At 41.2% G+C, this 16231-nt stretch overlaps 2 protein-coding genes across 3 annotated transcripts in view; one reads left to right on the top strand and one right to left on the bottom strand.

Annotated features, from left to right (window-relative positions):
- The window catches only part of TM7SF3 (transmembrane 7 superfamily member 3), a 27968-nt gene extending 18158 nt beyond the window's left edge, over positions 1–9810 (bottom strand). For both annotated transcript variants that reach the window (XM_004693194.2, XM_012732904.1), the window contains exons 1-5: positions 9555–9810; positions 4816–4970; positions 3134–3284; positions 1862–1982; positions 1069–1240 (exon numbers count right to left, since the gene is read on the bottom strand). In XM_004693194.2, the coding sequence (XP_004693251.1) occupies positions 1069–1240; positions 1862–1982; positions 3134–3284; positions 4816–4970; positions 9555–9645 (690 nt within the window). In that variant the 5' untranslated portion in view covers positions 9646–9810. The remainder of the gene's footprint in view (positions 1–1068; positions 1241–1861; positions 1983–3133; positions 3285–4815; positions 4971–9554) is intronic.
- Positions 9811–10923: 1113 nt separating this feature from the next.
- MED21 (mediator complex subunit 21) lies at positions 10924–15644 on the top strand. Its single transcript, XM_004693192.2, has 4 exons — positions 10924–11032; positions 13697–13811; positions 14263–14363; positions 15185–15644. The coding sequence occupies exons 1-4, from the start codon at positions 10991–10993 to the stop codon at positions 15359–15361; spliced, it is 435 nt and encodes a 144-aa protein (XP_004693249.1). The 5' UTR covers positions 10924–10990; the 3' UTR covers positions 15362–15644.
- Positions 15645–16231: the final 587 nt, after the last annotated feature.

Here is a 16231-nt window from a genome sequence, read left to right as displayed (position 1 = left end):
GATCTGCCTGTTCTGCTCCCCACTCTGTCTCTAGTGAATCCTCTCACCCTCTGCATCTCTGGCCTGTACCCCAGTTCTGTACAAATAAATCTTAAAAAAAAAAAAATATTCCAGTTACCTTGTATCTCTCTCTTGCTCTCTTTACCTGGGTTGTTCTTTTTCCTTTTCCTTCTTTTGTAAATAAACCCATTACCCTTTGTGTGTGTCTGCAGAACAATTAAATTTTAAGCGCGTGGGTGAGGACCCATATAGTCAGGCAGCCCAGTTTCATTCTGGGCTACTCTGTAATACCTTGAGCAGCATCAAGAGACCCTGCTTTGACAGCTTTTGCCCACATAATCTGGAGATCTCTTGAGAAGAGTGGGAGCAGTCTATAGAGACGCCTGCGATCACCACACTAGACTGCAGGATGGCCTCATCTATGAGACAGTTGTCAGCAACTTTCAGGATACAAGATAACATCCTGCCTCCACACTAAAACAATGTGTAGCAGTGAGTCACAATTTCACATGCATAGGAGTCACCAGGGGATCTCATAAAATGCCAATTCTGATTTAGAAGGTCTGGAGAGGTGCCTGAGAGTCTGCAACTCTGACAAAGACCCAGGCAATGTTAGTGCTGCTGGCTCAGAGCCCACGGGCTGAGCAGCAAGAATTTCTATGGTTTCAAAAGCTGAGAGATTTGAGTTAGAGTACAAATATTAATGTCAATATGATTATCCTTTAAAAGTTTCTCATTGTCTTCTCTCAAAATACAATAACCAACAATAACCTTTGCCAAAAACTTATATCTAACAAGTGATGTAAACAGATATAAGATGATCACTGCTTCCATTCACACCTCAAGAGCAGCTGGTGACATAAACCTAACACAACTGACATGCATTTCCTCAAAGGTCAACAGCACCTTGAGTAACCACTAGAAAAGACTCCCAAGATGAAAATAAAATGTGAGTAAGTGATGGTTCCAGAAAAAACAGAACAAGTGAAGAGCTAACTCCTGGGAGCTTCTCCCCTTCTCACCTCTTAAGAACGGGCTCTAATCTAGTCATACAAGAATCAGATTTACCTTGACAGCACTGGCAGTCACCTCAGGCACTGTGGCCATCTTCTGCAGATGTTGTAGCAAGCCCTCCTGCGTGAGGTCATTCTCAGGCAGAAAGTACTGGAAGACATCATACTGTAACCTCCAGCGAGAGTCCGGGCCCATCCCAACGTCACACAGTGGAGGATCTGCACCTCTAAAGTCAACCAATAAAGCTAGGCATCAGTGGTGGACTAAGTCCAAAAGGAACCAAGAGCTCAATGCTCAGTTAAGAAATGTTATCCAGTTAGAAGCACTGTGGTTAAGGAACCAGGCGCTCATGTCAATCAGGCCTGAAGTCTACTGCCAGCATTGCCACCGCTAGCTGGGTGCACGTGTGCAAGTCATTAACCTCAGTAACCTTTAGAGTGCCTCCTAAAGGCAGGAACGACTGCCTTTTCTTCCTATAAGACTATTTTGACTAGGAGGTCTCCTTGGTGAAGTAGGGACTAAGCACATCAAGCTATCACCAGTATGGCCTGCGTTTGATCCCCAGCCAGGGAGCTGATCCACATGGAATAGCAGACTTCTCGTTTCTCCCACTGCTCCTCTCAGCAGTGTTTCAGTAGATCCACCTGTTCTGCTCCCCAATCTGTCTCTGGTGAATCCTCTTACTCTGCACCTCTAGCCTAGAGCCAAGTTCTTATATGCATAAAAAAATGGAATAACTAAATTTTACTAATAAGAACTATGATTTTCAAGAGTGTTCACTGAATCTGCACAACAGCTTGTCAGGCTGGCCTGAAAGTAGGTTGAAGGGCATGGGAGATGGACGTACCTTGCATAGCCTAGGTTTGCCGGGGCAAATTTAATCTTTGTTTCAAAGAAATTATACTCCAGATAAATGTTGGGATCGATATCTAAATCAAACTCCAGATTGCAGCCTCCAGGGATAGGATCTGGATGAAAAATATGGAAGTTAATCAGCAAAGAATTCCTCTCTACTAAAAACACATGCAGAAACAGAATTTATCTAAGACCTTCCCACATAGAAGTTTTATACTACCCATCATGGACTGAGGTCAAAAGAGGTCAAGTTCCATGAGGTGAAGGGGTCTGGAAGAGGGTCAGCAATGCCTTCTGGTAAAGGACAAGCTAGTGAGTGTTCAGGCTTGGTGGCCTGCTGGCATCTGGCGGGGAGGTGGCCATGGACAATACATGACGATACATAGACAGAAGAACTGGCACGGCTGGATTCTAATAAGACTCAATGGCTAGCATGGGCAGTGAGTGAGGCTGACTCATGGGCCGTGCTCTGCCAACCTTAAAAAGGTCAGAGGAGACAGAGGTTCATAAGCGGAGCTCCAGGGAGGAGCCCAGGAACACCCTGACACTATGTACCAAATATTGGGTGTGTGCATTTTCTAAGGAGACAGGTTTTTATTGAATTTGAGGGATCTAAGGTCCCTAGTGGGAAGCCTGTGCTTCCCACACAGAACACACTGGCCATCGTCTTTTATCAATTCTACCTGTAACATCTCTAATCCAGCCCTTCTTCTCCATCCCCACCTCCTCCCCTGGCCTCTGTTCAGAGGCTCCTTTCTTTCTCTGAGCCCCAACTCTGCAATGCCTTCTCCAAGCTACTCCCCCTACAGCTTCTGGAGCTATTTTCTGAAGACATGAAATTCATGGCCTCATATGCTTAGCAACTCCCCACGCATCCCCTGAACGTGTACTCACAAGAGTGCAAGCCTCCAAGTGTGCACAGACACTTAATACTCAAGCTCCAGTCTCCCCCACTGTTCACTGTTTCCCCCCAACTCCATTCTTTATCCCCTACCTTCATTGAAAGTCTTCGTCTTGCCTTTCTGTTACTGGTTTTCTATGGGCTCCTTGAATGTTTTTACAAATAAAAAATGTATTCTCTTTGCTCCGTTCTGGCATTTCAATTACCATAGTTAATTCCCTGACTCCCTTACTATGAAAACCTTTCTGATGCAATAAACTATACTTGTAATAAACACTGACAACAGGATGATAGCTTTCCCTATCTTTTCATGAACAAGCCCCGCATCTGTAGAGTAACAGGGAGTGAACACAGGAGGGTCACCTCTCTCTGAATAGGACAGTGGAACGGCGACATTTTGGACAGGCTCAGCATCGAGAGTCTCCAAATGCCAAGTGCACACACTTTGCTCTGGTTTAAGAATGAAAACCAGTCCTTTGTCAGTACCTGTGCCTGAGGAATTGGGAAGGAGAGTCTGCAATAAAGAAGAAAAGGGAGAAAAATATTTATACTCCAGAACTTACCTAGTATGTTATGTCCTAACAGATTGCCTCAAACAAAAAGGAATAAACATGGCCCTCCCTCAAATATTGGAGATCTTGTCAACTCTCTGTGCACATGCCCACACACACGCACACAGCACACTGCAAATAGATGTCTCTGATCAAAACAGTAGGTCAAAGAGATGCCCAAGCTGTTCAATGCCCCCCAGATTAACATTTCCTCTGTCAAATACCAAAGACTCCAAACCAAAACTTAGGCCCTGCTCCCCAGGAGCTCAATTTTCAGAAAGCATTTTTAGAAACTGAGCCATATCTGACACATTCTACACTACAGGTTAAGCGTGCCATGTGCTAAGTTTTGATACACGTGGTCTGTGAAGCCATCACCACAAACACAGCTCCCCCACTCCATGCCCTTCCTAATCCTCTCTCATACCCTTCTTTTCTCCCAACCCCTAGCCTCATAAACTTGGGAAACATTTCTGAATACTAAAATGCTTAAGAGGCTATCATTTCAGAATTTCTTCTCAAACTAAGGAAATTGGAAAAAAAAAGGGCGAGATCTGTTTGAATTCCACAACATAAGGGAGAATAACCCACATTCTAACTGGCAAACTATAATGCCAACAGTTTTAAAGAATGACTGGGTGCTGGGAAAATTGGAAGCCACATATAGAAGAATGAAGTCGGATCACTCACTAGTCCCATACACAAAAATAAACTCCATGTGGGTTAAAGATCTAGATATAAGACTTGCAACAATAAAATACACAGAAAAACACTGGCAATATATTCCATGGTATCAGTCATAAGGGTATTTTGGGTGATTCAACCCCTATGACCAATACTATATAATATACAGCAAATTCCAAAACATCATAAGATCATCTCAGGACAAATACAAAGAAGCACTGTTTCATACAGACAAAATACATTTATTAGCCTGGGGGTGGGGTCATATAGGTTACATAAAAGGTCAAAAACATTTGTAAAAGGTCAAGCTAAATGGCAGATTGTTAGCTTCAACTAATCCACAGCATTTGCAAAATTTCCCAAAGCTGAGGGTGGGATTAAGGGGCCAGCATGATCTACTGCTGTAAGTCCAGCACCAGGATGGAAGAACCGAGTGCTTGTTTCCCTAAGACTCCAAAGAAAAAGGTGACCCAACAGTGATCTTAGTAAACATAAACACCTAAATGGCTGGGCAAGTATAGAGTGCTATTAAATTGGGAAAATCATTAACCAACTACTAGGGTAAGAAAAGGAGGCAGAGGCTGCCCTGCCCTACCCGACAGATCAACAGTCTAGCACCACCTCTTCAACCAGAAGGCACCACATTCAAGAAAGGCCCGAAACACTAGTCTCTTAGCCACTCTCCATTACCTTGATGGGGTTTTTCATTAAGATATAAATTCAAACATAGAAAGACAACAAATTGCAATGTTTATACTAGATACAAGACACAGAATTAGGGAATTTACTGAAATAATTATTTGTGCTTACCGTAGAAAAGGAAATAGTTGTATTCTGATACTGTGAATGTATTTGAAAAATAAGAAAAGTCACATTGCTGGAAATATGACGCAGAATACCTTCCTTTGGAAAGGGCCTGCTGAGCTCAAAGTAGCTAAATCTTCCCATAGAAAACTCAAGAAGACCTACGAAGGGAGAAAATTTTCATTATTACCATTATAACTCCAATATCAATGTTGACATCACATTCATAAAGGTACGAATAAAAGCCTCAGAGAAACTTCATTTAGTGTTTTTTTATCAAAAAATTGATAGAAAAAGTTATTGGTGGTTAAAATTTGATTTCTAAATACTAGAGAACATTTTAATAGTTCTAATGAAGATGGTGTCATTTTTCCTATTTATGTAACCAGAAAGACATTTTAACTTTAATTCTTATATGGAATAAAGTTCCAGTCAAAATGAAGGTGAAGCTACTAGGGTATTGTTAATAGAATCTGGGTATAGAAGTTGGAAAATTTGAAGAAAAACATGTTTCCATTTTTCAGAGTGTCCCACCATCAAGATTATCTTGAACTGGAAAACACATTACACATAAAACTATTGCTAAATATCCATAAATGGCACTAAAAACATTTCATCAATTGCCCCTTACTTTTTGCTATCTATCCTCCACCTCTCAAGCCTTAAAAATATCCACAAATCTGAGCCTTCCCTGGTGGTGCAGCAGGTTGGAGCGCTGTACTGCAAAGCAAGTCAAGCCATGGCCACCTCACTGGGAGTTCGATCCCCTCTCTAGAAGTGATCCACATGGTGCAGTAGACCTCTCCTGACCTGCCCGCTGCTCCCCTCAGCAGTGTATTTTGTCAAATCTGCTTGTTCTGCTCCCCACTCTGTTTCTGCTGAATCCTCTCATCACCCCTGCACCTCTGGTCTGTACCCCATTTCTGTATGCAAAAACAAAATCTTTTTTAAAATCCACAAGTCTATTAGTCTGCCAAAAAGCATTATTAGTTTGTTAACTAGGCATTAAGAGGATTTCCACACTTAGCTGTCCAAAGCACACGGTTTGTTTCCTGCCTTTTCTAATCTACCCATTCAGTTTTTAAGTTTTTTCCTTTTCCACCTATTTTTCCTATTCCATAAATATTTAAGTGATTATGGACTACTCATTCTGTGATCAAAAATGGTACAGGTATTGTGATCAAAAATGGAACAAGTACATTCTAAGGCTATCCAAAACATTACCACATAGATTTGCCCTGCAGTACATCTTTGAAACTAAATTTTTGTCTATTTCTTAACCCATGGGCCTTGAATGAAAGTGCTGGAAGACAGGTAAATTATCAGCACATTAAGTCTTGATCATAAAGTTTTCTTAACCTCTTCTTAACCTACTACACAGAATTGAAAATAAACTACCAATCAGAAATACTTAAAGAACCAAAGATTTTCAGGGCTTTAAAATAACAGGAGATATAGGACCAGAGAAATAGAAATGAATTATTTTGTTTCTCAATTTATCGTAAAAACATTGTATAGTTTGCTTTGTAGAGGCCTTTATAAGCCCATTGTAGTTATCACTAAATACTTAATGTTCCTTGAGGCTGCTGCAAAAATTACCTTGTCATTTATATTTCGATCTCCAGCTGTCTCTTCACCAGTAAGACTTTTTAAAAAAATTCTAGGTGGGTCCTCCCTGGTGGTACAGTGTGTTAAAGCACAACACTAAGAAGCTAAAGCCACTTCAGCATGAGTTCGATCCTCGCCCTGGAGGTGACGCACATGGCAAGGCTCTCCTGACCGCCCGCTGCTCCTCTCAGCAGTATACTTGTCAGTCATCCTGTTCCCCGCTCTGTCTCTGGTGAATCCTCTCACCGCCCCTGAACCTCTGGCCTGTACCCCAGTTCTATATGCATAAATAAATAAATCTTAAAAAAATTCTCTAGGTGATTCTAATATGCAGGTTTAAGAATTTCTAACAAAATGTTTGATGAAGTAAATGAATGACAGCCCTTCTTAGTTTTTATTAACCTAACTTCTGGGTGACAATCCTTTGTAAGTGTTACATCCTGGCTGACCAATCACCATTTCACAGTTTTTATAGAACAGTTTTCATAGAAGATTACAACCAAGACAGTTGTGGTGTAACCCCTGGCTCAGCGGGCCTTTGTCATATTTGACATTCCTACCGCAGAGTCAGGCACCTAGTTAGCTCAGGGTGAATGTTTAGCGAATGATGGTTGCACTTTGTGACTTCAGGGAAGTCATTGATTTTTGGGCCTCAGTACCTTCCTGACAGGGCAGCAAGAACGATGCTGCAAAGTATTTAAATTATCTAACAAATGGGGAAAAGTTTTATGAACTGTCCAATGATACACAATTAAGTATCACTAGTAACTTCTATGAGATTTTCAGCTTTTCAGTCTCACCATCTTACTAAAATATAGTCAGGTAGACATTCAGTACAGCCCTGCAAATGAAAGAGTGGAAGGAAGGAAAAGGACTAACAAGTACAAATAAATGCCCAGAACATTCACTGTAAGCACCAAGTTGGGCAAGAAATTTCCAGAGAGTGCGAAGGAAAAAAGGTGAAAGTTAAGACAACTTTAACAGCCCAGACTGACAGAAACTGCATTTCAAAGTTCCATTTCTAAAATAGACCTGCCAAAAGAAGACATGTTTCCAAAATGTATCTTGAAGAAGCTGGCAGGAGCTTAACTTCACCTCTAAGTCATCTGGACAAGGATTCTTTAAAAATATTTTATGAGGTGTAATGAGATCTTATGACTTGGGGAGTAGGAGGGAAACAGGCAGAACATCTAACGAGATTACAGAGCAAATGGCTAACAGGGAGCCAGGCCTTACACAAGCTATAGCTCTCCTCTACTCTCTCCTGCCACAAATATTTTTGTGCACTGACCCATAGGAGTCTATTCTCTATTTTGCACAACCTTCTTCTGTTCCCACGGAAGTCACTTTTTCTATCCAGTATTTCCATTCTAAAAAGAGCTGCCCAATCCTATACTTGCCCTCCCTCTTCCCAATCAGGTCCTAAACTTACAACTTTACACTGTTCTCTTTCTTTTTATTATTTGGCCTCCATTGTTTGTGAGAATGAATAGGAAATCAAGAACAGCTCTGTAACATGGGCAGGTCTGCCAACAACTGGCCAATTTCTCGTGTGTCTTTTATTCATTTTCTTTACCCTAGAAACACAGGTGAATCATGTTTCTTCCCGTACTCTTGGTCTGCTCATTTCTTGAAAGTGCTATCAATGACACACACCTTAGCAGGCCCAAAGGCATTGCCCTTAACCATGTTAATTCCATGTGATTTAGAAAGAAACAATCTGAAACAATAGTCAAGGATGGAAAGAGAACAGGGACTCCAAAACAAAGGAAAAGAGTCTGCATGTAAGATTTCTCTCTTACACCTGCTGGTAACACCAGACATTCCAGGAACTAGATCAACTAACTTCCAAGATTCACTGAGCTATCAAACCACATTAAAATTATGCAAGTTAGCTAAAGATGGGTAAGTCCTCCCAAACTACAGTAGTTGCTTAATTTCTTCCGTTTGTAATTAACAGAATCCTCCCATAGAAATTCAGCCATTTTCCGGGATGATCTTGCAAGTCTTGAGTTAAGGTTTTCTTAGTTTCCTCGTGCATTTTAATATGTCAAATGTTGAGAATGTCATCTTGAACTATCACCAGCAGTGAAGTTCCTTATATAGTGCCATTCCCATACAAGCAAGGCAAAAAGAATGCGAGATAGCAGTGCTGCAGTCACAGGCAAGAAACAATGTCTGAAAAACATTGAGTTCTCAAATTATTAGGAAGAAGTCTTAACTTTTTGGTAAAAATTTCTAGATATTTTTAAGTGCTCAAACACAGAGTTGGAAGAGCATGATCGAGCCCTCAGTTTCCTCCTCTGCGAAGTGAGGATGCTAACTATCTGATAACAGAGAGAGTTAGATAAAGCTGCTGCTGTGAAAAGCACCTGGCAAACTGCAGTGAGCACCCCACCACAAAATTTTTGCTGTAAAAATATAACTGCCCTTTCAACTTTTGGTCTTACTCCTATGCAAAGATTCTGGGGTTCAGTTTGCGCAAGAGCTTTTCAAAGATAAGCACGTAGGCACACAATCACATTATTCAGAAAATATTATGTTTCAAACCCGCAACTGGTCTTCTAAGTGCTAAACAGAACTAGGAATGTGCTTAAGCTCAAGGAAAAGCATATGACCGTCAGCCTACAGAATGCTTTTTACAATTTGATATTAACAAACCACGGGCACGAACTAGCGCTAAAATCCATTCGCCAGGCCACATGACCTAAGATGACAAGTCCTATTCTTGGTTCACTTTTCCTCTCAAACTCTGCAGAGCAGAACCAATTTGAAAAGCATTTGCATTTCAGGGTGTGAACATCCGCTTCAGCCAGGAGGGCCTTAAATCCCAGAGCTCTGGGTTCTGCCTGAAGCCTGGCTGTACAGGGGTCACAAACGCCACTTGGCAGCAAAGGGATTCTTTGGGGGCCCAAAGTAACGTGTGTGTCCAGGAGTTACTAATCTCTTCCCATTCCCCCTGCTGAATTAGGAGGAGAAATGGGAATTTCCTTTTGCTGGAAAGGACCCTGACGCATCCCAGTCGCTTCTGAACTCTCGACTGCCCCTCTAGGTGTAGACCCCAGGGTAGATTTTGCCCTTGCAAGAAGCGCAAAAGCCACTCCTGGGCCGTGACACTATGCCGCCCCCGACCTTACCCTCGCTGGAGTTCCCGACGGCCTCGACTGTACCAACCATCTCCAGCTCCGACGCCAGCAGTACCAGGACGAAGAGCCCGAGCCGCCCCATGGCGGCCGGGATCCCGCACGCCCAACAGCAGGGCCCCGGAGAAGTGCGCGCGGGACCCCGACACCTCAAGAGCGCTAGTCTGGGGCTCCGGCCCCGCGCGCCATGGCCCACCAAGTGCACGCCCCTCGCCCCTGCCAGTCAGAAGTTCACCCAGCCCGACCGCAGGTTCCCTCGCCCCGGAGAAACGCTACGCCACGCCCCTTGACGTCAGCACGCGGGGCGTGGGGCGTGACCAGGTGAGCGAAAGGCGTGTCCAGTGGCGCGGGGCAAATCCCGGAGGGCGGGCAACGGCGACGCCACGGGACCCGAGGGCAGGCACCAAGACATCCCAACTAGTACGGTGATGTAATCTGTACTTCGGTTTTTTGTATCTCCCTTACGAAAACCATGGTTAGAGTAAAAAAAGAAAGTCTGTTGCGGCCTAACGTCTCCAAGTTCCTCTTGCATCTCTCCTTCGTCGGCTTCACCAGCAAGCCCACACTGAGAATTAAAGCATACACCCTATCTCCGATTGGGGCCGCCCCTTCAAGACCAAAGCAACGCTGAAGGCACTACTAACCCTGGCCTGGGTTGCATTGCTGAATTCAAAATTTTTACCTAGGGTTTAATTTTTTTTAATTCACCTGTGTCCAGGAATTTCCTACTTTAATAATTATGGTGGTGATAGAGGAATAACATGTATGTTTATATTTTAGCTTGAAATGTCGTTTTTATTCAAACTTGCCCTCTTGCTCTTTCTACTATACTTCACCTCTCCCTCCCCAACACCCTCCAAGTCAGGGACTGTGTTGTCAGACGCGCTAACACATTTACTAAGTGAATGAAATCAATCTCTACAGTCTGGGAGGGAAATGCCATTAATTTACAACCATGGAATCTCTGCAGTGTATCATCCTTACCTCACTTAAATTTTAATTTAAATCTGTGAACGTTAAAGTTGGTATTGCTGTTGGTGTGCGACACCATCCACCTGGGAAGCAAAACGAAATATGTATCCAAGACCGTGCTTAGAAACGAATACAAGTGAGGACGGAGGCGGAACATTACTTTAAAACCTGCAGAATCCAACAGTCTCTAGAAAGACTTTTAACACCTGAAAACCAAAACAAGTGGTTCCCCGGACAGTCTCCAAAGTATTCCAAATGGGCAAACCCTCAACCTCTCCCCTGGCCGAGCGCGCCCAAAGGAAGCCTCAGACAGACCCGCCCCCTTCCCCGCGGGGCAGGAACTCCGCCTGACTCCACCCCCTCCGAGCAAGCGGCCCTCGGATTGGTGGGATGTGTACAAGCGCTGCCCAATCTCGTACGAGCAACTGTCTCGGCGTCCTTCTGAGTGCTGGAGGAATATGGCGGATCGGCTCACTCAGCTGCAGGACGCGGTGAACTCGGTGAGCTGTTTCTCCCCCACCCCAAGCCTCTGTCTTCTTTTTTTTCCGAGGTAAAACCAGGAAGGAAAGGGGGTAGGGAGGCAGAACCCGGGAGTAGGGAGCAGACTGAACCCGGACGGGGCGGAAAACGCAGAGGAGCGCGGCGGAGGAGGCGGGGAGCGGCCTGCAGCCCGAGAAGGGGGGTCTCGGGTCCCGGACTCTTGGGCGTCGCTGGCCTGTGCTTTTCCTGCGCGGGGGTGATGGCGTCTTTAGTGGTTGTGAGCCCTCTTCTCGTGTTGGAGAAAGGGGAAAGCGGAACGTCCCCACGCTCATCCCCACCTCAAGTGAGCTTTCACCCAGGAGGTGAACTTCCGCTCTTGGCGATGGGATCCTTGTCTATGGATGTGAAATTTTGTTTCCGCTTATTTGATTTTCTGTAGAATCTCTTTCCATCTCTTAGTCACTCCTCATCATAATCAGTTAGACCGTGAATCTTCTCATCCTCGTGGGTTTTTAATGTCACCCCAAGAGACCACTCTGACGAAGGTTCAGGTCTTCTAAGGAGCCTTTCTTGATTCTGTTGATTTATTTTTCCTATGATGGCTAAGTGGAACTAAATGTCAACCAAAGGGCTCTTACACTTGTTACTATTAAGAGTTAGTTTTCACTGCTAGTTGGTGTTCTCATTGTCATTCAGTTTATAATTTGATACCCTAGGTAAAATGCTACCGAGAGTATGTTGAAGAAAATCAAAGTATCTGATCCTTTGCCAGTTATTTTGTTCCCCCCTCACCCCCTTTTCAGAGGCTAATCAGTTGTCATACCTACTTATTACATCAGTCTGGTTACCCTTAAAGAGGGTGAATCTCCTTGTAAGAAACTGATCTTTAAGTGCACATAAAATTAAGATTTATACCTTGAGAGGATCAGCCTTGATGAGTTCACCAAGATAAGTTTTACCTAATGGTGACTTGCCTCGGTGGACAGCCAGCTCCCTCAGGGAAATAATCTTTGGGGGTTTGAAAACTCAAATTATAATAATGCTGCTGTAAAGAAATATTCTTTAAGGGAAATGCTGCATGGTCACACGTATCTGGCAGCCAGAAATATAGAAAGAACAAAGTGAATATGTATGGCTTTAGCATACATAACAACATGCCTTAATTAGGCATGCTGATAATTGACTTGGAGGAGAAATGTATAGGTTAACTAGTCAGAGTGTCTGCTGTGTATATAAATGCTGTCATGTTTACAGAAAAGATGTACTCCTTAAGGAGTACTAGAAAGATGTCATATGCCCAAGAGACTTAAAGATTGCAAAAGCAAGTGTGCGGTTAGGGAGTTATAATGAACTTGACGCTGAAATAAATTGGGATGTTGAGTGATCTAGAAGGAACCTTTTTAGCCTTTATCTGAATTATAACTATTTTTGAAATAACATAAGATTAAAATAACATTAAGATTGCCATAAGGGCCGAAACTATGTTCTTGTTCATTATTTCTCTCTAAGGCTTACATACACTTCTTGTCTTAGAATAGGTTTTTAATGAATATTTGTTAAATAAATGGATTTTGCGTGCTTTTGGACAGCAGCTTTTGGACAGCAGCTTTTGGACAGCACATAGCCACAGTGTTGCATATTTTAAAAATTTTTTTTTCTATTATAAGAAGCAAAATAGGGACAAAATGGGGAAATTAATCACTGGTTAGGTATATGAGAAGACATAGTAGAAAAACAAAATATTTGACTTAGATTATTGAAAACTTTGAAACAGCCTAAAAAGTTAGAAATTTATTTAGAAGGTCATGTTGGGGTGAGCTCATTTTTTTAAGCAGGATAAAACACTATAGTGAACTAGAAAATAATGAGGAGCCTCTGGTGACTGATGTGATGCAAGATAATTGGTCAGACTAACACATTGGCAGTAGGCAATTGTAATGGGAGGAAAAGGGAAAGATGTGTAGGATTAGCAGGATTTGAAGATGAAAGGAGTTTAAAGTTAGTCCTGTTAGCTAGAAGATTCTCAGTACAAATTAGATGTTAAAGAATTGAGCTCTGTCATTCAAATAAAGGTAGAGAAATTTATTCACGATAAGCAAAAAGGATTTGAGGTTAGAGAGCTCAGGACTATCTAGAGAATTTGGTGGGGAGAATCCACATGTTCTACTGGAGATGGTGAGGAATTGGTCTACTCATTGTTCTCAGCATTTCATTGGGAGCACCAGGAATCTATAACTTCAACCTTAAAAGTTTCTAAACACTGAAGGCTCAGGGTTTACCCAGTATTTCTTTTTTACAAGAATCACACCTTTTTTAACCTGGAGTTATGATTAGATATTTATTACCACTCAAATCTGCTCTTTCCTTGTACAGCCCACTTACTTGTGCTTTTAACAAGTATTAGCATGTATTCTCTTATCATTCTTTGGAATAAAAGGACAATTTTGCATTTACTTTAAACTGTTCCACTGTATTGATACCAAAACTATTGGTTTATTTTACATTATTAAAATATTAAATCATTAATAATGAATTCCTAATTTTATCCCAAATTAATCTTTTTTCATTTTGTTCAGAGATACTGTTACAGAAACTTACTGGGGTTTTGCTATTAAAATTCTTAATCAAAAAAAAAATTCTTAAATCCTTTCTTAATCTGATATACTTTTTTTTTTGGCCTCAAGCTTGCAGATCAGTTTTGTAATGCTATTGGAGTGTTGCAGCAGTGTGGTCCTCCTGCCTCTTTTAGTAATATTCAAACAGCAATTAACAAAGATCAGCCAGCTAATCCTACAGAAGGTAAATAGATTTTCTTTGTTTATCTTATTTTGACACCTGCTACTTTGTACTATTACTACAAGTTTTGCTTGCAATAAATGAATTTCTTAAAGTCAGTTTATATGGCATCTCATAATCTGTCAAGAAAAGTAACATTGTTATTCCTTTAGAGGGGAATATGCATAAATTTAGCTCAAAGACCTTAAGAAAGACATCCCATTTGCACAATCCTTTATTCAGATGTCCACCATATTGTCTTGATACATGTTGTGTATAATTCCCAATTTGAATATATGATGGCTACCTCTCAAACATGTAATAGGATGGATGTGTTAAAATTATACTTTAATAATTAGATATCTAGTACAGAAAGACCTTTAAGGTTTTCTGGTTTCTTTAATTTAAAATTTAATTTTTGTTTCTGAAAACTTGAGATTTTCAGATGCCCTAAATTAGTAATATCTTTCTTTAGAGTATGCACAGCTGTTTGCAGCCTTAATTGCACGAACAGCAAAAGACATTGATGTTTTGATAGATTCCTTACCCAGTGAAGAATCTACAGCTGCTTTGCAGGTAAATAACTCTTTTCTTCTGAGAACTTTGCCAGTAGAAAAATGTGAATTAAAGTAGATTTTTATTTTTATTTTAAGATTTATTTATGCATACCAAAATAGGGGCAGAGGGTAAGAGCAGAGGGTAAGAGCATTCACCAGAAACAGAGTAGGGAGGAGAACAGGCAGATGACTGAAATACACTGCTGAGAAGAGCAATTGGCGGGTCAGGGGAGGTCTGCCATGTGGGTCACCTCCCTGGCTGGGAATTGAACACATGCTGCAGTAGCTGGAGATAGCTTCATAGTGCTGTGCTTTAACATGTTGCACCACCAGGGAGAGCCTAAAGCAGATAGATTTTTTAAAGATGTTCTAATTTTTAAAGTTACTTTCAGATTAAAATTTAAAATGGGAGTTGTATTAATTGTGAAATATGTTGTTTGTTGAAGACTGCACTGATTATTATCTACTGGTCTGTGTAGAGAGAGAATGAGCTATATAATTTCAAGTTATAAGGAAACTATTTTCCTCATGTTGGGTCTTTTCCTATCAGAGATCAGGAGGGAGTAGAGTAATGGTATCCAAAAGCACTTTGGAAGTGAGTCACATACAGACATCTAAAGATGAAGGAAAATTAATTTTTTTTAACTATTTTACATGGGAAAAACCGTTGAAGGTTATCAGATTTTAGAATTTCTGCAAGATCTGACTGAAAAATCTATCACAATGGTTGCATAGTCATCTACATTAAAAACAAAAATTTCTACTACAGTTTCTTTTCAAACTCATAAATCTCCAAGTTTGACATTTCTCAAAAGATTTTTAAATTTGTGTCTTATAAAGGCTGCTAGCTTGTATAAGCTAGAGGAAGAAAACCATGAAGCTGCTGCCTGTCTGGAGGACATAGTTTATCGAGGGGACATGCTTCTGGAAAAGATACAAAGTGCACTGGCGGATATCGCACAGTCACAGCTGAAGACAAGAAGTGGCGCTCATAACCACTCTATGCCAGAGTCCTAGTGCCGGAGTGTATCTGCTGTGTGACAAAGGAACTCTTTCAGTGCCACTAAGAATTTTGCATCAGGTTGAGATGTAAGCCTTACCAACTTTTCAGCACGATGACACATGCTATCTTTTTAGGTATTTTTAATAGTGTTCTATTTTCAATCTTGATAAGTAAGCTTGTAAAGTTGTAATGAACCAGCTTTAATCCATCGTTAAACCCTCATTTTTGTTATCTGAATGAAATTACTGAGGCTGATAATGCATCAATGATCATAATTAAACATGTACTGTAAAAGTCTGTGGTGACATTTCTATCTTTTATTTTTGCCACATTTGTACAGTCTTTTTACAAATCAAAAGACCCCTCAAGCCAGAGAAGAAGTGTTAAGAGCAGAGATGGGCATTTCAGTTTAGGTTGGTGTCCTTCAGTTTCTTTAGAGGTGACATGTTTCAAATTTAGAGCTTGAACAAGGAAAGGTTATAAAGCCATTGGCTTTTAAGAAGCAGAAAGAGGGTTAGTATGGCTGGCTGAGAGATGAGGTTGGTTTTATGGAATCCCATTGTAGTTCATATCCACATTTGTTCCACCAAGAAGGTCTCTTTCATACTATGCTTATGGTTTGTGAGAACTTTTTTTTTTTTGCTATACTTTTCACTAATCTTTCTCCTTAATTTACAAAGCAGTGTTTTCTGAATCAGTTTCTTCTCCTTTTTTTTTTAATCTATCTGAAGTTTCTGTCTTCTGACCTTATTATATCTCAGCTTCTATTGTTGCATTCTTATCTGACCAGAATGTATTTGATAATATTTATGTCAGCTTCTATTGTTGCATTCTTATCTGACCAGAATGTATTTGATAATATTTATGTCAGCTCTGTAAGTACT

Source organism: Condylura cristata, unplaced genomic scaffold (genome assembly GCF_000260355.1).
Source record: "Condylura cristata isolate star-nosed mole 26May11 unplaced genomic scaffold, ConCri1.0 scaffold00036, whole genome shotgun sequence".
NCBI classification, from domain to species: domain Eukaryota; kingdom Metazoa; phylum Chordata; class Mammalia; order Eulipotyphla; family Talpidae; genus Condylura; species Condylura cristata.
Note: the sequence above shows the minus strand (reverse complement) of the source record. Positions and strands in the feature narration are given on the sequence as shown.

What these genes read in the sequence shown, in the direction of transcription:
- MED21 (XM_004693192.2), top strand. Translation starts at nt 10,991, where the DNA reads ATGGCGGATCGGCTCACTCAGCTGCAGGACGCGGTGAACTCG. An exon ending in TGCAGGACGCGGTGAACTCG is followed by an intron (nt 11,033 to 13,696) that starts GTGAGCTGTTTC and finishes TTTGGCCTCAAG; the next exon opens with CTTGCAGATCAGTTTTGTAA. An exon ending in AATCTACAGCTGCTTTGCAG is followed by an intron (nt 14,364 to 15,184) that starts GTAAATAACTCT and finishes TGTCTTATAAAG; the next exon opens with GCTGCTAGCTTGTATAAGCT.